The sequence below is a fragment of the Pipistrellus kuhlii genome, unplaced genomic scaffold (genome assembly GCF_014108245.1).
Source record: "Pipistrellus kuhlii isolate mPipKuh1 unplaced genomic scaffold, mPipKuh1.p scaffold_m20_p_15, whole genome shotgun sequence".
NCBI lineage: Eukaryota > Metazoa > Chordata > Mammalia > Chiroptera > Vespertilionidae > Pipistrellus > Pipistrellus kuhlii.
In genome coordinates, this window is record NW_023425460.1 from 30897685 (window position 1) to 30921799 (window position 24115).

At 43.8% G+C, this 24115-nt stretch overlaps 1 protein-coding gene and 1 long non-coding RNA gene across 2 annotated transcripts; one reads left to right on the forward strand and one right to left on the reverse strand.

The window, feature by feature from the left end:
* Window positions 1–305: 305 nt before the first annotated feature.
* Window positions 306–19254, reverse strand: GOT1 (glutamic-oxaloacetic transaminase 1). The gene is made up of 9 exons (XM_036438808.2): window positions 19049–19254; window positions 10991–11172; window positions 7077–7200; window positions 6505–6617; window positions 6281–6385; window positions 4346–4496; window positions 4094–4259; window positions 3207–3349; window positions 306–1086 (listed from the first exon to the last, which is right to left on the reverse strand). Exons 1-9 carry the CDS (start codon window positions 19164–19166, stop codon window positions 947–949), a joined length of 1242 nt encoding a protein of 413 aa, XP_036294701.1. The 5' UTR covers window positions 19167–19254; the 3' UTR covers window positions 306–946.
* Window positions 5879–6600, forward strand: LOC123652385. Its single transcript, XR_006741706.1, has 2 exons — window positions 5879–6198; window positions 6231–6600. It is a non-coding gene; the product is annotated as an uncharacterized LOC123652385 (long non-coding RNA).
* Window positions 19255–24115: the final 4861 nt, after the last annotated feature.

Genomic DNA, 24115 nt, shown 5'->3' on the forward strand with positions numbered 1-24115 from the left:
GCCTCTCTATAGCATTTTATGTGTATATATACACATACACACACATACATATGTATATATTATTGATTTCAGAGAGGAAGGGAGAGAAACATCAATGATGAAAATCATTAATTGACTACCTCTTGCATGCCTTCTACTGGGGATCGAACCCACAACTAGGTATATGCCTGTGTCCAGAATCCAACCTGGAACCCTTCAGTCTGCAAGCCAACCCTCTATCCACTGAGCCAAACCTGCTAGGACTCTATAGCTTTCATTTTAAGCCATGGGTTACAACCTATTAGTGGGTCACAAAGTCAATTACATAAGAGTCTCAATCACTTTTATTTCTTCAGTGAAATGGAACAATAAAACAGACTAGAAAATATCAGAATGCACTGCACGTAGCAAGACTATATACCGTTTTGTGAAACTTTTGTTTCAGTTAACTGTGTGCATGTGATGTAAATGTATTTTGTACTTGGCTGCACAGAAGAACTAAAGCTTAGGGCTAGGGACACAACCATGCAGAAAGAGCAGGGACACAGACACTCTGGGTAGAGATGATGAATTTTACTGACAGCCAACACCCACAATTACACATGGCTCTTCAGACAACTTGATCTTTGGGACTAGACTTTGTACAGAGTCAGGCAACACATAGAAGCGCACAAGGGACACAGGCAAGACTCTTGCTTCTAGCAAGGGGGCAAGTATCTACAACTCAGGGTCGAAGTACCGTTGTATTCTTCTTACACAGAAAGCTTAATCTGCTCTGGCCTTCGGAAGGCCTCTCATCCAGGCCCGCATCTCTTTTCAAGGGATGTTCTCTTCATGTGGGCCCAGCCTCACGAGAGCAGCTTTCAGTCTTGCAATAGTCTCATCCATGATTGTAGACAACTAGACTGCAGCAGGGAACACACACGAGAGAGGGCCGCTTTGGTGGTGCTGGTTTCGGGGTACCTCTTTACTTGATTTTGGTGACTGCTTCATGGATGGAGGTGGCCACATAATCTAGGTTTTTGGTGGTTAAGCCACACATGTTGATCCGACCACTTGGCAGCAGATAGATGTGCTTTTCACTGACCAGATATTCAACCTGCTTGGCTGTTGAAAACAGAAAGAGAGATAATCAGAGTAGTAGGAATCCTTTAAGCCTCAGCGACTCCATGACAATTACAGTTTTCCTTCTTTGCCTCGTATTATAATACAGAGAAGGAAAACCACAGGAGCTATTTTGTCCATTTGTACACAGGGAAATATCCTCAATGGATTCTGAAAACTAGTCATGTTAGCTGACTTTCTAATCCCCAGCGCTCCTCCTCATGGGAATTTTAATCTGGGACTACCTCCCAACCAAACCTTGCACATCCCATTCACAGGACATGCTATCAATTGAAACAACCCTCAGACTTCAGAAGATTCCATTGATACGAAAAACTGGTTAGGAAGTGCTTCCTTCGTTTCTTCCTTAACCTGAATTTGCTTATCCCTGAGCACCTAGAAGCAACCTCCCTTGGACATTTCATTTTCACAGTACATTTTATAAGGCCCCATGCATGAGAGGAGCTGGGTAAATGTTGTGTGCATGAACCAGCGGGCTGGAAAACTGCAGACACTGCAGATCTGATCTGATCTCTCATTCAAACATAAGCAGGAGCACTTTCCCATGGGTTTGCAGAAATGCTCACGGATGGAGCAGGAAGGGACCGCCTGTACTTCCTTTATGCCACAATCTCCAGAGCTTCTTTGCTTTGTTGCAAAGCCATGAGAGAATTTCAACGGATTTTTGTCTAGTTTGTACCCTTAAGACACCATCATTTGAGGGATTGGGATAATTGTTATGGACTGAATGCTTGTGTCACTCCTTCCAAAATTCCTGTGGAAACCTAACCCCAGTGTGACGGTATTGGGAGGTGGAGCCTTTGGCAGGTAATTAGGTTAGATGAGGCCGTGGGGGTGGAGCCCCATGATGGGTGTAGTGCCCTCATAAGAGACTAAAGAGAGCGTGCTCTCTCACCATTATGTGAGGATGAAGCAAGAACACAGCCACCAGCAGGCCCAGACCATGCTGGCACCCTGACCTAACGACTTCCCAGACCCCAGAACTGTGAGAAATACATTTCTGTTGTTTAAGCCACCCAGTCTGTATTTTGTTATAGCAGCCCAAACTAAGATGGTAACAAAATAATAATAATCAAAGGAGCAAACACTGTGCCAGCCAGTGTTCTAAGCACTTTATATTAACTCAGTTCATCTTTTTAAAAATTGGTTTTAGGAAGAGGGTGAGAGAGAGAGAGATGGCATTCTGGTGGCCCTGGTTTAAAATACCTTCCAGGTACTACTCAGATGCCCCACTTACTACCAAGCTGGGCACAAAAGCTCCACATGCAGGTGAGTGGCTATATCTGCACCATGTGGCCTGGACTGTGGGTGCTCGGGAATAACTTATTAAATGAAGGATCCCTCTGTCATTGGAAGGGACAGCCAACTGCAAATAGGCCCTACTGACGGCTGACCAGGATCATTCAAGGCTACCCACTGGGACATTCAACCATCTTTTAATTCCAACTACCAACCTAAGTTTTTATTTATGACATGGAAAGGTAACTTTGTAACCTCTTTTTTGAGGGCAATGCTTAAGAGACTAGGAAAGACCCGTTAAGTAAGTAGGTCCCTGCCCAGCCAGGTGGCTTTGTTGGTTGGGGGGGGCCAGCCCGCACCAAAAAGATTACAAGTTCAATCCCGTCAAGGTGCATACGGGAGGCAACTGACATGTTTCTCACTTCAATGTTTCTACCTCTCTCACTCCCTCTCTCTCTAAAAAAAAAAAAGTCAATTAAAAAAATTAGGTCCCTGAATAATAATATGTAATATTCATATTTAGTATTAAGGAAGAGTCAAAGAGTACCTAAGCATTTATGACAGGCCTTTCATAAATCAAGGCTCCAAGCCATAAACCCCGTTACGTCGCAGCTGGCTCTGAGCCACTTCCCAGCCCACAAAAATGAAAATATCTTGGTTATAGGACGCAGGACAGACCACAGTTATGATCTTCTGAGACCCAGGGAGTTCAGGAGATGGATGGGGCACACTGAGAAAACCTAACTTGTTCTGGTCCAAAGTTCTCATTGACCAATTAGGCAACAGCTAACGGAGCCGAGTCCAAGGACACTGACTGAGAGGAGTGCTGGTTCCAATAGTGAGCACTGGGAGAGGGCACTTACTGTTCAACCCCGTGAAGCTGAACATTCCAATCTGCTCAGTGATGTGGTTCCAGGTTCCAGGGGTCTTAAGGGCCTCTAACCGTGCCCTGAGTTCAGACCTCATGGTCAGAATCCGGTCAGCCATTGTCTTCACGTTACCTTTCCTGAGTGGATAGAGACATAAATACAATGCAGATCGGAGAGAGAATACATGAAAACACAGAGGTTTAAAACCCACAATTCAATCTACAAGCTGAAAATGGGACTACCACCTGCTCATTATGGTACATGGGTGCCTGGATGGGGGATATACAGGCCAGAGAGAGATGGGTACCAGGCAGAAGGAAAGGACTATCTTCACCGATGGAACTCAGTTCTAGTCTTGGGTGTACTAGCTGTAATACCACCTGTGTTTTAACTCAGACTTCACCTAGGAGCTGATCTAGACAGAATGATATATTTTTATCAGGACTCATTAAGTAGAGGTTGCAGATTTAGCTACTATGTAAAAGTTGCTGTTTCAAATAAGATAAAATATATGTAAAGTTAAGAATGAAGAGCCCCCAAATTGTCACACTAACTTGAAGTTGGATATTCTATCCTATCAGGAATTCCTTCCTGTTTCCCCCACTGTAAGGGGATGAGGCCTGGGTGGTGGGAGAGTGGGGGAAACGCAGATTTATCCGAGTGTCCCTTCCTCTGTCCCCAGTGCTTGTGAGCCACGTGTGTTGTGTTATGCACGTGAGAGTAGGTGGCAGCCCTACTTTATAGAAATATCTGAGACTCAAGGAGGCTGAAGTAATTTTGTCTTGCCTCCGCTAAAATGAGAGGAAGAGGCAGTTAAATGTAACGGGGCACTTCCTGTTCTGCATCCCCACCCCTCGCCCCTCAGGCTGTGAGTGCCTTACCATTCCTTAAAGAGCTCGGGGTTAGAGAGGGTGGTGGCCACGATCCGTGCGCCCTGAGCAGGGGGATTGGACCAAGTGATCCGCACAATCTTCTCCATCTGGGAAAGGACCCGCAGCATGCTGTCAGGTTCTTTGGCAACCACGGTCAGATTCCCCACACGCTCATCTGGAGACAAGAGATGAGAATCAGCCTGGGAGGCCCCGATGCGGGCGGGGGTCGAGGGTGGGGCTGCAACTCAGGAGAGCACTCACTGTAGAGCCCAAAGTTTTTGGAGAAGGACTGGGCACAGAAGAGCTCGAATCCTTCAGACACAAAATAGCGAATGGCCCAGGCATCTTTCTCTAGGTTTCCAGATGCGAAGCCCTGATAGGCTGAGTCAAAGAAGGGAAACAGAAACCGGCGCTGCGAGGAAGGAAAGTGAGTCAGGCAGGACATCCTTCTGGAACCAACCTCAGACACTGCCTTTCCTTCCCCAACTGTTTCTGGAAGGAATTTCTGAAACTGCCCATTTCTCCTCTTTCTCTCTCTTTTCTGCATCCAATCACCATTTACATCTCTATTTCTCTGTGCAGCTAAACACCAACCTCTAAATCTAACCATTTTGGTAAACCTTGTTTTTTTAAGTATATCAACCCAGAACATCATGATGCCGCCTTGCCAACAGGACTTCCGTATGGAGGCAATGCCTGTCCTGCATTGGCAGATTCTTTCCCACGAATTCCTGGTGTGATAAGCTCAGTCAAATGTTAGCTCCTTATCCCCAGGGCCTCTTCACAACCTCAGGCTATTCCACCGGACAAGGACGCTGCATGCTCTCTATTCTTATCCTCCAGTCTCCTCAGAGGGCTCCCCACACTGAACTCGCTCCTCCTCTGGGCTCACTCTCTACATGGGCACCACCTCCCTGATCCCAACCATCAAGCCGGAAGCCAGGGTGCATCCTCCTGTGCCGCCTCTGCAGCTCATCCCTCACATCCAATCACCTCCAAGTCCTATCACTCCTGTCTCCTGGGAGCTCTAGAACCCTTTCACATCTGTCACTGCCACCTGCTTCACTCAGGTCCCCCTCAGCGCCTACCTGAATTATAGTAATAGCCCCCTAACTGCTCTCTCAGCCTGTCTAATCTGGACTCCCTGTGATCCATTCCCTGCCATGTAGCCAAGGTGACTTGAAGACTATGCACATCTGATCATGTCACTTCATGACATCAAGGGTTTTCATGGCTCCTCATTGCCCTCAGAATGAAGCCAGTGCCTCAGCACAGGCTCTGGTCCCCATTTACCTCTCTAGCCTCATGACTCACATTCCCCCAAAGCCCTTGGAATCTAGGCCAGGAATTACTTTCACTTCCTTAAACAGGCCATGACCTCTTTCCCTTACAGGGAACATTCCTGCCCCTCCAGCCAGCCCCCACCTGTCCCCATCCCTCAAGTTTCAACATGAAAGCCACTTCTTCCAGGAAGGCTTCTTCTGCAATATCACTCCTCCCAACACACACACACACACACACTTCCCAAAGACCGGTCTATCTGCCTCTCTATAACTCCACCAACAAAACTGTCTCACATGACTGTTTCCCCAAACAGGCTATGTATGCTCTTTGAGGGCAGCTTTGTTCACTAGTATATCCCATGCTGCCAGTTATATAATAGTTTCTCAGTATTTTTAAAACACTAATAAATAACATATGTACACTTTAAACTAAAAATTCCAATCTAGAAAGTTACCCCAAAGAAGTAACACAATGGAGTTTTATTACATAATTGTTCATAAGAGCAAGAAACTTGAGATTTTAATGTCCATCAACTGATTTGTGACAAATCCATCTCTATGTGACATGTCCATGCATGGAAAACAATGCTACAAAACATTTAAAAACATGTAAGGGAGTTCAAATCAAAGTCAAAGTATGTTATAAAATGGACTAGACAAAATGATCCCACCTTTGTAAAACAAATATTTATATGTATAACTATACTAAAATAAAAATAATAAAAAACTTACATTCTGCACCAAAATATTGACAGTGGTTTTCTTTGAATAACAGGATTTACAGTTAATATTTATCTTCTTCAGTTTTTTTGTCCACTTACACATTCTCCAGTAAATAGGTATGGCTTCTGAACACATTAAAGGTTAATACAGACTACTTGTTAAGAGATGCTCTGGAAAGGCAGTTAGTTACCTTCATGACGGAGGCAATCTCCTTCCACTGCTCTGGAGTTGGGTCGGTTCCAGTTGGGTTGTGTGCACAGGCATGGAGGACAAAGATGGAGAACTCAGGAGCACTCTGAGGAAAGGGAAGCTACGTCAGCTTGGACACGAGCAGGACTCCCCTGCTTATCAACTGATCGAAAAACTTTTTCCTGCTCCCTATGGTTCTGCTTACTTTTTCATCTCATCACCCACCTCCAGATCCTTCAGGAAACCCTGGAGGTCAAGTCCTCTCTTGGCTGCATCCCAATAGTGATAGGTCCGAATGTCTTTAAATCCAGCGGCAGTAAACACAGCATTATGATTCTCTGCAGGCAAAGGGATAAAAATGTAAATGGTTTTATAATCACAAGGAGGTGTAATTGTAAAGGACACAAGTCAACTTCCATGGCCCTGGAATGTCCACTGAGTGACATCTAGGAGAGGAGTTAAGACTCAGAAGAATGGTTGTAACCAAAAACAAATTCAAACAGGCTTCTTCATGCTAAACTTATATCCTAACGGTCCCTATATCTACATTCTGTGCCTCCTCTGGGAAGTTTTAACTCACCTGAAGACATGTCTACTAAGAGTCTTGGGAAAAAGTATTCCTAATGTGAATTTAAGCATCGTATTACATGTGTCCTGCCCAAATCCACTGCTGGAGCCATTCCTAAATGTCAGTTGATTCAGGGCCAGATTACATTTTCTGGGTAAACAGTGAGAATCATGAGGATATTTGCTCCTAGTTTCTTTGTTTCTCCTCTTAATACGCTTAAAGAACTCACCCCAGGTTGGTGAGGACACATAGACAGGCGTGTCCTTGTTGTTCGTTCCATTGTACCATCGCACGAGGAACTCGGCTCCGATTCGAAGTGCACCTGTTCCCCCCAAAGACTGCACACCTCCTACCTGAAGGGAAGAAGCAGGGTCATGGGTTGATAATGGGAAGTCAGAAAATATCGGGGGAAATATAGTAATGATGAGCATTTACTTTGTGCCTGCTCTATGCTAAGCCCTTACATGTACTGTCTCATCACACCTCACAACTACATAAAGAAGATACTATTATTTGCCCATGTTTACAAATGAGGAACGGAGGCTGAGAAGTGAAGCACATTGCTCAAAGTGGGCATTAGGACTAACTATGAACATCAGGGAACTATGGGCGTTAGGGCTAACTATGAGCATTAGGGAAGTCTGAAGTCTGACTCTAAGGGGAGCTTCCCTTCTGAATACAGGGGTAGAGGTCATACCTAGGCCACATCAGAATGTGGCCAATCCCTTTAATACACAACCCAAGTTCAAAACTACCCACCAGCAGAAGCCTGGAACATAACGTTTCCAGCTTGCCACTGACATCAATCTGTAATACTGCTTTCTCCTTCCATAATGCAGGCCTCGGAATCCTTAAACATATATTCTAATGAAACAAAGGTGACATGGGAATACTATTCTCTCCTTGAGCTTCATCTCATCTTAAAATGACCTCACAGGGGCAATGAGAAAAATCCTAAGTTTTACCATTTACCAAATACCTTCACATACATTCTTATTTGAATCTCATACAATTCCACGAAATAAGTTCTAGATCCGAAATTTACATGAGAAAACTGATTGAGAGAAGCGGCTTGCCAAAGAAGACACAGGTGGTGAGTAGCAGAGCTGGATACCAAGTCTTCTCACTCTAGTCATTATACCATTGCTGTTCTGCCTCTATAGCTTTGATTTTGCCCTTTCATGATTTAAACGAGGTTTTGGCATAACTCTTTCAGCAAGGAAATGTTTTAAATTCCATGTTGCTTACTATGTCTATAGAATTAATGAGAAAGAAAGGAAAAGATCACATGGAAAAGCCTATATAATTAAAAGGAAGGGCACATATCAACCTAAAAATAGTGGCAACCTCTGCGGAGGGGCCTCAGCTATGGAGAATAGTGGTCAAAGGGACTGTAGCCTAACCTGTAAGTTGTCTTTTAAAAATAAAAATGTATTCATGTATTATTTGTAAAATTTTAAAATAAATTTTAGGATCTGCTGTAAAATAATTCAGCTTTGGCAGGACAGTGGGATGGGAGGTATACAAGATTGACCAAATACAGATCATTGTTGAAGCTAGGTGATAGATGCATGAAGGTTTGCTCATTACACTGTTTTATCTATTGTTGTAGATATTTGAAATTTTCTACAATAAAATGATTTAAAAAGCCCAGAGGGTGTTGCTCAGTGGTTGAGCACCAATTCCTGGTCAGGGCACATGCCCAGGTCGTGGGCTCGATCCCCAGTAGGGGGTGTGCAGGAGGTAGCTGATCAATGATTCTCTCTCATCACTGATATTTCTATCTCTCTTCCTCTCTTTTCCTCTCTGAAATCAAAAAAATATATATTTTTAAAAAAGAAAATGTGAAATGCACTGGACTAAGAGAGAGGGCTATATTCTACAAGTAAAGCCCCAAGCCTTACAGCATTAAGTGATCATTAATGGGGAGTGTTGGGCAAAGGAACGAGTGTCTGCCCAACACAGTTAATAAATGTGTAAGAATGTCTTAGGGGAAGACACTCCCCAACACAGAATCTCTGTTTTTATTTGTTAACAGAATTCCAACTATCAGCAGCATCTCAGAAAAGAATCCTCAGTTGCCAAAATTCCCCACTTTCAAACTTCGTCAAGACACTCCTCTCCCTCTATGGAAACACCAGATTGTCAGAGCAATGTCCCAACGCCACCAATAATCTCTCCATTCTTCCATTTCTACCTGTATTCCCTTTCAGTTCCTTGAAGTAAGTCATCAGAATTAAGTGAATTACTTGCCTAATCACCGACCTGGAGCCTCACTGCCTTCTGATACGCATAATAATGTGCCCTGTGTAACCTTCACTAGACCTTGCAGTCCTGTTTATCAAAGCATATGGGTAACAGCATGTGGGGATAAATCAGGTGTCGCCAAGATGTGGTCCCTTCCACTCGTGAGGGCGCACTAGACAATGGCCCAGGGGAGTGATAAGGGCCGCTGGTTTAAATTGCATTATATCTGACTGAACTGTTGCAAAAACCTAAGCTCTTCCCCTTCCTACTCATCCAGCAAGTTTAACTTCTTCCAGACTTGTATTGGGTAACTCCTCTGCTCAAACCTTCAGGTGGCTTCCCCTGCCCCACTGCTAAAACCAGCCTGCCTCATCAGATAAGTCTCTTTACAATTAGACCTGCTTACCTCTTGCCTCTAGCCCCGAGCTCCCACTACTTCAGTCAAATACCTTCTCTCTGTACCTTGTACTTTGGAATCACCTGGAGGGCTATTAAAAATATGCCCGTTGCCTGGCTGGCATGGCCCAGTAGTTGAGCATCAACCTATGAACCAGGAGGTCACGGTTCAATTCCTGGTCAGGGAATATGCTTGGGTTGCAGGATCGATCCCCAGTGTGGGGTGTGCAGGAGGCAGCTGATCGATGATTCTCTCTTATCATTGATATTTCTATCTCTCTCTCCCTGTCCTCCCTAAAATCAATAAAAATATATTGAATTAAAAATAAAAATAAAAACTTGCCGAAACGGGTTTGGCTCAATGGATAGAGCATCGGCTTGGGGACTAAAGGGTCCTGGGTTCGATTCCAGTCAAGGGCATATACCTTGGTTGCGGGCATATCCCCAGTGGGGGGTGTGCAAGAGGCAACTGATCGATGACTCTCTCTCATCGATGTTTCTAACTATCTCTCTCCCTTTCTCTCTGTACAAAATCAATAAAATATATATTTAAAAAATAATAATAATAATAATAATAATAATAATAAAACTTTTAAAAATGCCCATGAAGGGAAGGTAGTAAAAGGGCAGGATAGGGTGGTATCATCCAAGATTCTGATTTAACTGGTCTGGTGTTGGGTCCAGCCATCAGTATATTTTTAAAAACTCCTGAGATTATACTAACATTGCCAGTGTTGAAAACCAGTGTGCTAGTCTCGTTTCCCAAGGTTCAGCAGAAGTCTCATCTTCAGCCATCATCAGCCTCCCTCGTCTCTGAATCCCTACAACACTGAGAATCTCCACCAAACCACTTCCTGCCACATAGAGCCTCTCTCATTGGCTGCTTCCAAATGTGCTCCTCTTCCAAGGGTGTCTAGTTATCCACAGTCTATGTACCAGGAAGCACTGCAATGAGAGAAGCTGTGACCAAGACTAGAAGAATAAAAGGATACAGTACTACTAAAACTGACAGGAACTTCAGAGAGCATCCAGACTAGTGGCTCTTGAACCTTTGGGGGCCACAGACTACTTTCAAAAATCTGATAAAAGCCTTATGAACCACAAACTAGTGTTTCGATAACACGTAAATGAGTCATAGGGGCCAGAGGGCTAAGTGATTTGCCTGTGGTCAAAAATAGTGGCAGAGCTGGTCCAGACCCTAGTCTTTTGATCAATCCATTAAATCCCCTTAGCTTGGCATTTCCTCTCACTGCTTCAAATCCAGTAGCTGAAATCTGATCATCAGTTGGGCAAAAAAGTGAACAACTGAAGAAGCTGTGCTTTACACAAAAGCACGTTATCTGCACTATCAGGTTCCTGAGGTCGCACTACTTAAACCCTGACTCATTGACAGGTCAATAGACATAACACCTAACATTTTCAAACAATTTGGATTTCCAACCTCTTTTTCACTTTCACAGTTCCTGAAGAGCAAACGTACATCCTCATCCAAAAACTCACCCGCTTCTCCCGGATGGCTGGGCTGTCCTCCCCGAGGGCAAGGCAGGAAGCATGGGTTCGGAACTCCGGAAGGCCCAAGATTGGCAGATACTCGTGGTTTAGGTTAGTGTCGTTGGCAATCTTCTGCTCCACCTTCCTCACTACAGGCAAAACCCAGGGCTGGGAGTCATCCGTGCGATAAGCTAGAACATGGGGAAGAGTTACATAAGGGGAATGTATGAGGCTTTTGTGCAAATAAGCGTTTGGAACTATGAACAGGGAAAGTTCTATCGCCATCTGATCAAAACAAACCAAAGTTCAGGAAGTGACTGCCCGCTTTGGGCCAAGCACTGGGCTAGGTGCTAGGCAAGTAGGAAGACAGGCATGGTTCCTATCCTTACAGAACTTATTGTTCTTAAATATATGATCACCAAAAAACAGAATGTTAAATTAAACTGGGACATCAGAGCCTGATGGAGTGACAATGCATGTGAAAGCCCTCAGTGAACTAAAATGACATATCTTACAAATGCTATGTCAGTACTACTAGTGCACTGAGGTCTCTATAGCCATTGGCTCAGCAATCGGCTTCCTTCTGTATTTCCAGAAAAGGGCTAGGTGTTACTTCAGATGAAGGCTGCACCTTTGGACATAAACATGCAGAGAGAGGTGTGTGAAAGGAGGCCTACCTCCTCCTCTTGTCCCTTTAGAAAGGGGACAAATGACAAGCAAACGCCCAGTGACTGAAGGTCCAACAACTGGTTACACAATCCCTCAGCAGCCCACGGAAACACATCTGTGTCCTCTCTCAGTGTTCTGACATCATTCAGTGTTTACCATCTTAGCTGTTCTTCCCACTTCATGTGCTTCACACTTTTATTGATCTAATTGCATCTATTTCATAATATTTAATCTTGCTTGCAATCAAATTTCTAAGCACTTCTACACTAACAGTATTTTTTGTCCACTCTGAGTTATCCTGTAACTGATTTTCTCCCCTTTTATACTACCCTGTGCTTATTTGGGGATTATGGCTTTAGAGGGCAGCTGTCCTGGCTTGCACCCAAGCCAGTGACCTCTCTGAGTAGGATTCCTGACAGGGACCATTTGCCTATCTGCTTGAGTGTTTAGGTCTCCAACAAGCCTATACTTTTGCAAGTGCAAATTTTAGAGTAGTTCTGATTAACTTGGTTGATTTCTGCCCAATGTTAATCCCTAACTTAAAAAAAAAAAAAAAAAATCACTTTGTGGGTGGTTGATATTATTTACTGAACAACACACGTTGATTGTAGAAAATTTAGAAAAGCCCAGAAAGTAAATAATAAACATTATGATTAACATGTAATCCCAGCACTCAAAGATAAGGAGTTTGAAATGGTTGGTATACAACCTTATAAGCTTTATTTTACATGATTATATTCTTTTATAAAATATGGATCAGATTGTATATAGAATTTTCAGTGTGCTTTTTTCCACTTACCAAATAACTAATTGTCATAACTAATAGGTGACACATTCACATGCCCTCATGCCATCTTTATCTTCATTTAACCCAGTTCCAAATACTCTCACTCCGTGAATAAACTGTTCTTAATTTCTTTGTGTAGAAAAGGAAAAAAAGATTCTTTTTCCAGAACTTCTAATCGTACACAAGGAAATACAGCTACTTCCCCCTCTTTTCACACAAAAGGTAGCACATACCATAATACACAGTTTTGTTCCTTGCTTTTTCCACTTGAAGATATTTTGGATCTGTGCATACAATGTTTTTGTTCTTTTCTACAGCACAAAACTAATGAGTATACCATAATTTGTTTTGCTAGTCTCTTGTTGATGAGCATTTGCACTGTTCCCAATCTTTGGCTATTACAAAACTTCAGTGAACAACCTTGTACAGACATCGTCTTACACGTGTGCAAATATATGTTACATGTAAGGTTGAAATGGTAGAGTGGGCTGAGAAACATGTGCATTTGTGGTTTTTGACAGACATGTCCAAATTGTCCTCCATCAGAATATTATCAGTTTACATTCCTACCATCAACATACAAGACTTTCTGCTTCCCCACACAGCCTCACCCGCCGAGTGGGGTGTGTGTGTGTGTGTGTGTATGTGTGTGTGTGTGTGTGTGTGTGTGTGTTGTTGTATTGTGAGAGTGCAAATAGAATCTCAGAGTAGTTTAATTTGCATATCTCTTATTATAAAGGCAATTGAGCATTTTTCAAATATACATGAGCAATTTTAGTGGCAAGACAATATTTGTAAATTGTATGTTTTAAATAAATAAAATATGAGATCAAGAAAAAGCTATAGTATGGCTCTTACCAGTAATGTATACCCTGTGCAACTCTGAGAAATACTAATGCAACTGGTGTCGGGGAAGCAGTGTGTCTATAGTGACAAAAGAGAAATTGGCCAGTTTAAACCTCCCTTTCCTTCTTCACTGCCATTTCCCTGGGTTCAGTTCCAGATATATTCCCAATACTTCACCTAAAAGGCCTAATGCAGATTCCTCTTGGGTGAATGGAGCATTATCAACAACCACTGTTCCTGCTGCCCAAGGGATTTTATTCCTGTTTCTGGACTAATACCTTTCTCTATTCTCTCATTCATCCTACAAGGATTTACTGAATCTATCATGAACCAGGGACTAGCTACAAGTAGCTACACAAAGATGGTTAAGATAAAATAAAATCTTGCCCTCCAGAAAACATAGGAATAGAGCCATTATTTCTCCTGTGAGGGGTCAGGGAAGATTTTGCAGACAATGAGGTAAGAAAGATATAAAAGATAAAGACAAGCATTCATTCAGAGAGAACACCTGGCAAAGTCCAAAAGGCTTGGAGAGATAAGGTTTTGGAGGATCTGCAATTTCATGGTTGGAATGTAGGATCCTTGGAGGAATACCAATGAGTGGCTCAAAGAGTCTTAGAACATCATTTCACTGGGCAAACCACTGAAAGCAAGAGAGTGATATGGAGCCCTAGCTGGTTTGGCTCAATGGATTATAGCAGCAGCCTTCGGACTGAGGGGTCCCAGGTTCGATTCCGGTCAAGTGGGACATGCAGGAGACAGCCAATCAATGATTCTCTTTTAAAATTAATGTTTCTCTCTCTCTCTCTCTCTCTCTCTCTCTCTCTCTCTCTCTTCCTTTCTGAAATCAATAAAAATATATTTTAAAAAAGAGAGAGAGTGACATGGACAGCTGTAATAGGATCATTTGACTGACACGATAGAAAATAACTGGAGAGGAGGACAGAAGCAGATATTTAAGTCATGAGGTTACTGCAATAATCCCAAAGGAAAATAATGAGGTCTTGAATTAAGGAGCAGCAGAAGGGATAAAGAAAAGGAGAGATTATTAAAAAAATATTTATGAGGTAAAAAAGACAAAAGGTAGTAACCAAGTAAATAGATATGGGATCCAGGAAAGGGTCCCTGATGACTCCAAAATCTCTCTCTAGTTTGAATAATGACTGGTGGTGGTGGAGTTGACCAAGACGTAGATCATATGGAAAAGAAAAAAAGAAAAGGTTGAGAGGAAGGTAAAAATGATGAGTTGTGTTTTAAACATGTTGTATTGGAGGTGGTTGTAGAATAGGCCCAGCCAACTATAGCAAATGTGAGTCCGGTTTTCAGGGAAGTTCAGGATGTAAAGAAGCCAAAGCCATTGCCATAACAAGGACCTACTGAATACTTAGCACATATGAGGGACCATGCTAAATGCTTTACTTTTTTTACTCTCAATTCTTTTAACAACTCACAATATAGATACTGTGATCCCTATTTTAGGGATCTAGAAACTAAGACCAGAAAGGCTAAATAAATTTTCCAAGAACACAAGGTCTATAAGAACCAGACTGTCATACTTAATCCATGTGTCTTTTTTAAGAGTAACAGATGGATAGAAAAAGCCCAAATCAAGCAGGTCCCGGAGGACTGTGTGAGCGGCCTTTTTATCAGCACGCTCCCTTCCTGTAGCACTGCAGTTATCCCTGGGTAGAAACCCTTTTAAAGGAGTCACACAGGTTTCAGGTGAGTCCAGCAGTCTTGCTTTCCAGACGAAAGGAACAAGATAGAGAACTAAAAGATGAAACCATCACCCTCTCCTCCTCCTAAGATTTCCACTTCCTTTACCCATTCCCACTCCAAGGCCCTTCTCCAACAAAGGTTCTGGGGAAAGGGCCAAGGGTACTCAGAAACACCTACTATAGCACATCTCTCCAATAATTTTATCCCAAGATGCCAGAACCCACATTAAAAATGACAACAGATATTAAAATGAGTACAGTTTGGAACAAAAGAAAGCTACGTTTACATGACAAATGGACTGGGGTCCATGAAGAAATGTCTTGCTTCAGGCTGGACCCATGTCTCCCCAGCCTAAAGCTATTTGTCTGAAACTTTGAGAAGCACTAAAACTGTCAACTCAGAGAACATCACACTAACAGTGGAAAATGTGATGCTCTGCTTTAACTATAAGAAAATTATGCAAATAGTCATAGCAAAAAGAAACTCTGGAGAAATAATCTGCAAGTAGCAACTAACTAATGAGATTATGATTGCAATTTATTCGAAACATGTCCAACATCACTAGAACTTGAGCTGGATAATTACCATTGGACTTTAGCTTGGAGGAAAAGGAGTTTGGTGACTCAAAGTTAGTGACTAATTACATTTCATTCACAAAGAAGATATTGTGGGATGAGTATTCAACTAGCACATACAGAGGCTGAAAGAGATTTCTTGTTTTACTTTACTTTATTTAGACCCTTATCCATCACCTGTCATCCATAAAAAGGTCACAGTAAGCATCAAAAATAACATTTATATAACACTTTATTTACATATCACATTTCACATATTTATTTAACCTTCAGTCAACGGAAGAGGCCAGTAGCATTATTATCCTACTCTATAGTCAGGTAATGTGCTAGTGAATCTTAGAGCAGCATTTTAAAGAAAGGGCATTCTGCCCTGCCTCTTCATTTCAACAACTTGAGTCCGTTAAATAACTCATCCAAGGTCATGTCACTGAGTCTGTACCCAGGTCTCCTGGCTCTTCCCACCACAGTGCACTGACTGCCTCTGGAGCGCCTGCAAGTACCCAAAACAGAAGAGGGAGCAGAGACCCAGGAGTGTGAGAGACCCGACGTAGGATCACAGTTCCACACCACCAATGGCCACATAACTTGCCTGCTTCATCAGCAATAGTGACAACCCTGCAGTGTCACTGTACCCATGAGATGAGATTAAATGCATAATCATCCTATATAATAAAAGACCTGCGACCATAACGGCACAACACCAGAATGACCGCTCTACCAGTCGCCATGAGGTGCACTGACCACCTCTCAGTCCTTTCCCCTCCCCCACCTCCCGGCCTGCAGGCTCCAATCACCAAATAGCGTACGGGGGAACCAGAGTGGGTGGCAGTGGGGCAGGATGGAACTGGCGAGGGGAACCCGGTGGGTGGTGGCAGCGGGGTGGGACTGGGGACTGGCAAGTGGGACGAAGATGGCCCTGATCACAGGCTAGGCCTAGGGGCCCTACCTGCACACGATTTCATGCATTAGGACTCTAGTTTGCTTATAATAAGGAGGTGAAGTTCCCGGGTTCCTGGAAAACATGACAAAGGCGCTGTCACAGTTGAAGGGAACTTCTGAGCTAACTATGCGTCTGAGTCAATCACCACTGGTCTGGGCTGGCAGGGTGCTTTTTCTCTGCATGAGCACTTTACTTCTGAACCAATGCCAGAAACTGCCACTTTGCAGTTCTTGAACTGAAAATTTTTATTCGACATTTTTTATGTGACCCACCCAAAGAAATGCCAAAACAATAACAGCAATAGCTAATCTTCACATAACTCCTACTTATGTGCCAGAAACTGTTCTGTGTAACTTTAGATGTATGTAATCCTCATAAAAACCCAGTAAGATAATTCAAAGGTAATTGAGTCAATAAAATCTGAGGTTTTAAAAAATATATTTAGATCTACATCAATATTAGCTCTCCACCATATATCTTGCCCTAAGAAATACTTGGAAGTTTGGATTGGACTTAAATAAGAGGTTGAATGGTACCCACTTTAATTCAATTCAAGGCAATCTTTCCATGTTTCTCCTACTCTACAGCCTGCCAGAAATATCACTTTCCTCTGTGGATGAAACTACATAGTATTGATTTAAAAATGCTTTCTTATGAAAAATGTCAAACATCTACAAAATTTCAAGAATAACATAACGGATTCCTATATACCCATTTCCCAGCTTCAACAAATCACCAGCTTCAACAAACCCTTACCTTTTAATGGCTTTTTCTTATCTTTCCCCCATAATCTTTGGTGAAGTCTTTTTAACAGATCATATGCACAAACACAAACAGTCGCAGTGGGTAGCCTGATTCTGAACTGCCTTCCTGCCAACCTCTGCTACAAAACAGTTCAACTGTCTTTTTAAAACTTTTTAAAAGTTTTACTCCTTTGCCCAGCCAGTGTTGCTCAGTGGTTGGGTGTCAACCTATGAACCAGAAGGTCCCAGTTCGACTCCTAGGCATGATCAGTGTTAGGTTTGATTGAGCAGTTGAATTGATACCTCTCCCCCGGGGAACTGGCTTTTCAGGTCATTTCACTATGGACATTCCCTTTGGCTGAAGACCACATTTCACTTGCGGTGACTACATTCCATTCTCTCCCTTCTGGGTATGCATAAAGAAGTCTCTATCCAGAAAAAAAGCCCGCCAAGAGTCCTTTAAAAGCCGCTGACTCCCGTGTCACTGGGTACTGAAGCCATCCAGGCTCAGCCACCTGGTATGCAGAAGATGATCGAATAAATTTGTGATCCCTCGCCACTCTGGTCTCCTGCATTCCTCCTTTGGGGACCTAACCTAACAGTCAGGGCACATGCCCAGGTTGTGGGCTCCATCCCCAGAGTGGGGCCTGTTGGAGGCAGCCAATCAATGATTCTCTCTCACCTTTGCTGTTTCCAGCTCTCTCTCTCCCTCTCCCTTCCTCTCTGAAATCAATTATATATATACAAAGTTTTACCCCTTTTAGTCAGTCTGTTCCCTAGCATTGAACATCAACCCACTGATTTTCTTCTTCCTGGCTGGACTCTGTATGTGGTCCAGAAAGGGTGTGGAGTTTCCAACGATGGTGATATAAATAAAAATTTCACCAGAGAAGATTAAAGTTAAAGGAGTTCAAGAGGCACTTAAAGTCCAAATCTTTTTCTTGGCAGAAGCAGAAAACTGAGGCCCATGCTATGAACTGTTCAAGGTCCAAAAAATACAAGCAAGAAAGGAAGACAAGGATGTGTAGAAAATGAGTTTCTAATGTCTTCCGACTCCTTTCCACCATCTCTACTCGTTCTTACCACTTCTAAAAGGCTATTCCCAGGTCCCCCCCAGGGAGCGTTAACCTGCCATAGAAGCATTTTCCATCTCTTTTATCTCACTTAATACCTACTTCTTGAAGTCAAAACAAAGCCTCAGTCTTCAACACCCCCTACACTCACTCACACTCTCTCTCTCTCTCTCTCTCTCTCTCTCTCTCTCTCACGCGCGCGCGCGCGCGCGCACACACACACACACACACACACACACACACACAGCTTGGGAAAGTACCTGACTAGCATCTGGGAGTCACTCACATAATTACTGACTCAGAGCAAAGCTCCCTGGTGCTGAGTTCTCCCTTGTCCGTCAGCAGGACTCCAAGCCTATCAGGCTTCCTATCTCACCCTCTCTCCCTGCAATCTCTGGCCGCCCATTTCTTACCACGTTAAGAATGGAGTATTAAGAACACAGAATGGGGATGGGGGGGAAACTGAGCTAGCTTCCTGGCCTCCACTTCTGTTCTGTGTGACCTTGGGCACATCTCCCTTTGCCAGGGGCTCAGATACCCACTTGTAAAATAAGCAGGTTGAATGAACTAAGCCTCCATGATCTTGCCTCCTCCCCGATCCCTACCCCAGTGCCAAGCTGGCCTCCGCCTCGCCCCACAGTCCCCAGAGCCCCAAGTCAGGTCCGCTCCTCTCCTCTCCCGGGGCAACTCACGTGCCCGGGCACGGCATCTTTACCTCCCACTCCCAGGTTGACCTTGCGGGTATCCGGGTCCTCCCGGAAGTCGGCGGTGAGCTTAAAGACCAGGACCGGCGGGGCCTGCGGGACTTCGGCGAACACTGACGGCGGCGCCATAGCGAGAGAGCTGGGGTCCGTGAGGCTGGAGTCGCTCGGTCGGGTTCCGTCGCGCCGGCTGGAGGAGACTGTCACCTTCAACTAGGCGGCGGGGCGGGGCGGGCCCGCGGCCTCCAATGGCTGAGTCGCGTCCGGAGCTTGGCAACGCGGTTAACCAATCGCCAGCCTCTGACGCACGGGGACAAGGGGAACAATACCACCAATGCCAGGTACGACGTCGGAACTGGGGGCGTGGCGCAGAGTGATTGGCAGAGCGTGGTCCTATCGCGGAGGCCATTGTTCCGGGAGGCCTAGGCCTGAGGGGCGGAGCCGAGCGACGACCAGAGTGTCCCGGAGGCGTCGCCATCGACCTTCTAGGGATCACACCGGGCAAAGGAGCGGTGGCCGGCGGGAGTGACGGCGGAGGGACCTTCCGGTACCGGTACCCGCGCGCTCCTGACCCGGCCTGACCTCGCCCCGCCTGGCAGCCAAGTCCCCGGGGCTGCGCTCGGGACGCCGGTCCCCGGGCCAGGACGTGCCGCTCCAGAACCGGCGCGGGCGACCTTGACCGCCGCCAGCCCTTAGCTCCGGAGGGACATGTGGGCGGGCCGCGCGCCTTGGTCTCAGACCCGGGACATCCTACTAAAAAGTGAGGGAGGGGCCGGGAATTCCTGTCTGCCGCCGTTACAGTTTGAGATTGTGGTCTCCCTTTCCTTACAGAGAAGGCCTGGGCCTAAGGGACTTTCCGGATCTGGGCGCCGCCTCCTGCCCTGCTTTCCCTTCCCGGGCACGTACTCAGCCCGATCTTTGCTGTCCTCAGCTGGCTGGTCCCCAGACAGACTCTCCTTTCAGTCAGGCTGTTCCTTCCCCTGAGTATTCCTCCTTCTCCCCCCAAACCTGGTGACCTTCCAGACCCAGAGTAAATGCCTCCTCCATAAAAGCTTCCCTTAATCCGCACTCTAGTCGAAACCCGTCTCTTTCCTTTGCATCTGACGCACCTTGATAGCAATATGACTATTTTAGAAAATGCCCTGGGTAAGAACCCATGTCCTAATTTGGATTTTGGTTCTGCCACTTACTAACGTGTGCAGGTTTAGACAAGTTACTTGACCTCTCTGTCCTGCTCCATAAAGTGGAGATAATAGTATTTTGTTCAGGGGATTATGTGAGTTAATACTTATAAAGTGTGTGGGGTTTGTTGGGTTTTTTTGTTGTTGTTGTTGTTTGTTTTGTGTGTGTATGTGTGTGTGTTTGTTTGTTTGTTGCATCTACCGTGTTTCCCCGAAAATAAGACATCCTCCGAGAATAAGACCTAGCGCATGGAAAGATAAGACATCCCCTGAAAATAAGACCTAGCGCAACTTTGGGAGAAAAAATTAATATAAGACACTGTCTTATTTTCAGGGAAACAGGGTAATAAGCACTCCTTAAATGCTGGCTTTTGTTATCATTGCTCATCTGCCGCACTCTGGTAGGTGGTAAGCTTTTGGCTAGAGAGCTTATGTTGCATAAGTCTCCCTCAGGTTCTTGCACGTAGTAAGTATTCAGTAAGTGGTGGAAGGGGGCGTCAGTTCTCGTGGTGTGTCAGAAGAAAACCATACCTCAGCCTCTGTTCATTGAATAATACAGCAGATCTCCAAATGCATTTCCACTAACAGCAATAAACACAAGCCAAAAGAACTTTAAGCAACACTTGCCAACCTTGGGTCACTGTTCTTTTCAGAAATATTGCCTTTGGTTTTAAAGGTAACTGCCCCCAGTGTTTCATTAACAACACTTTCCTCCAAGATTGCAAGTTTAAAGGTGAAATGACAATGAACTTTCGGTACTTCCAAAACACTGGCAGAAGGCTACTGCTGAGAGGCGTGTTTTATAGCCCAGCCTCTCCAGAGTTTGAGTAGAGCCGTGATCTTCACAGTGTTGGCCAAAGATATGGTCCCTCCTTACGTCATTCCCGAGGGGAAAAACAACCTGAGGTTAGCTAAACACTATCAACTTAGCTAAGTCCAAATAAATATTTATTGATAACCTAAGCTGCTCCATAACCAAGTCAGTGCTGATAGAGGCAAAAAAAAGTGCCAATATGCATGCAACTTTTCTCATGTCTGCATGATATCTGTTGTGAATTTTCAGAAAGGGCAAACAGTTACTAGGGTGGGTGGGTGGGGAGAGAAGGGCTGGAGACAACATATGTGGGATCCAAGCCTCACACACTTTTCCTTAGGAATATGAGGTTCTTGGACATTAAGTTCAGTACCCTTCTGTCTTGAGCCTGCAGGCTGTCCCTCTGCGTAAAATGCCAATCTTGGAATAAACAAAATGCTTTCCAAGCCATTGCTAATTTTAACACTTTGACTTAGAATTGATGCAACACTGCCTGGCTGCTGAATGGATAATTCAAGTAAAAGACTCTTGAGGCCAACACTGCCTGGACAAGTAGGCAGCCAGGTAGCGTGAGTGTCCAGGGAAAGGGCAAAAGAAAAATGTTTAGACAACCTGAAGTCGTTCATCCCACAAGGGATGATATAGGAATGACCATGTTGGTCAACACTGTGAATATCATACCTCAAAGTCAATAATTCTTAACACATTAAGCGCCTAGCCTGTTTTGTCTTCCGGGCGGAAGTATAGCATCAGTTACCGGTGACTGGCTGGGCACTTAACGTGTTAAGCATTTAAATATCCACCCTAGCATCCCTTTCTGTCTCCCCACCCCCATAGTGTCTTCAATGTTGTAAGAGAAGATCTGGGAACAGCTTCACCTGGAATGAATTCCTTTGGAATATATTCTCTTAGAAATCTGAAGCCTTCAGGGCTGTGCTGCTGGGCCCAGAGCATGAGGCAGGCCAGGCCAGGGCCGCAGTGAGTGTGGACCTCTAAGCAACCGCCACACCTGCTTATGGTTCCAATCTTGCCCCTGATACCCAGAGGTCTAAATTTAGAAACAAGTCAGGGGAGGGAGGAATTATTCACACTTTACAGTCAGTTACACAATGGTTTGAAATTGTTATATTTGGGTATATGCTGTCACTAAGAGGGGGGTGTTATTTAGCAGCTGAGCTGTGTGCTGAACACATATTTCTTTACAAACCAAAACTGTAGCTTCCGGTCCCTGGCGCTTCGGGAGCTACAGGCTTCAGTAAAGATATGGCCACGTCCGAGAACCACACCACACACAACCAGTCCCCAAAATGGCACATAAATGCCATTAATTAACCCCAATCACAGATATGAACCTCTTGAGGGGGTAGACCCCAAGTTCCTGAGGAACATGTGCTTCACCAAGAAGCACAGTAAGAAGATCCTGAGGAAGATGCAGGCCAACAACGCCAAGACCATGAATGCATGTGCCAAGGCTGTTCATTCTCTCGCCAAGCCCAAGGTCTCAAAGGTGGCATTTGCCTTTGCGATTTATTTACTTTGTTCATTGAATGATGAGCTGCATAGCAGAACAATGCAATCAAATTCTTGTTTTATCTCCTACTAGTTTTGAAGTTTTGAGTCAATTACTTAATGTGTCTGAATTTTAATATTTGCAACTGTAAACTGGGACAGAGAGATTTTGCTTAGTGTTGACGTACACATGCCTTTAACAGTTTTAGAAATTATCATTGCCATATGATACACTTTAGTCCCTGAATAGCTGTAGGATAATGATTTAGCTAACTCTCTTTGAAGTTTTTTTTTTTTTTTCTTTTGCTCTGGCCTCTCTCTTGGAGGCATACACTCTGAACTTTTTTAAAAATGAAAAAGAAAGCAGTAAACACAATTTTAAAAATTACGTTGAGTTCTCCAGAAGTCTTGTAGTATGCAGTAAGAATCTCAAAGCAATTTAAAGGTAGTAAGACAACATATTTAATAGGTTTAAGAAATGTTAATAATAGCTCTTTGTATTTCTATATTATCTTCTCTGAAGAATAGAAAGTGTTTTAGAAACACTATTCCTCTATTCTTTCACCATCCCTAAGTGACTGTCATTATGTGCAGTTGAAACAAAAAGAAACTGGATTGACTTAACAGCAAATGAAGACACTCAAATGACAGAAGAACTGCAAAGATACAAACCTTTATTAAAGTCAGAGGAAAATTTCTTCTCCTTGGCCTGTTTCTCCCTAAATGCATCACTAATACAGCCAAGTCTGATAGAGTAATGTGTTAGCATTTTCCCCAAAATTATGATGTCCTTTTTATTGAGCCATATGCTTTAATACGAGATGAAAGTAGATAAAAGATAATGAAGGGAATAAATTCAATGTGTTTGCTAAGAACATGTTTATTTTAGACTAAAGCAATGTACTGTAATAGATTGTCTTAATCTATGCCACATAGCTAGCAGGAAAATAGAAATATGTAGTTAACATTTCAACATCCAACAGTAGAGGGCAGCACTGCCCATCTTTTGCAAAATACAGGGTATGGCGAAAGTAACTTTACAGTTCTTTGGGAAATAATATAATGAATTAATAAATAACAATAAAAGAGTAAATCTGTGTTTTGTAAGCCTACTTTTGCCTAAATATGTATTGAGTGCTTATGAGAAGGAAAATAAAAGCAAAGCTCTGGTCATTGTATCTGTGTTTACTTTTGCCTAACACTTTTCAAAAAGTATTTTTCTTTTTTATTGATTTATTGATTTTAGAGAGAAAGAAAGGGAGGAGAGATTGAGAGATGGAAAGATGAGCCCAGATCAGGAAAATTATCCACTTATTTATGCAGGTTGATTCCTGTATGTGATTGAACTGGAAACGTTGGTGTATCAGGATGACACTCTAACCAACTGAGCCACTCAGCCAGGGCCAAAGTATTTTTCTTATTGTTTAGGTGATTACATAGAAAGAAAGTCAGAGCCTGTATAGCCTTGAAGTAACTGGTGGAAAAACGCAGGAGGTTTTAGGTTCTCCGCTCAGGATATGGATTCCGTCTGGCAAAGATAAACAGTAGCTTGACCCTGGACAATCAGATAGGGTTAT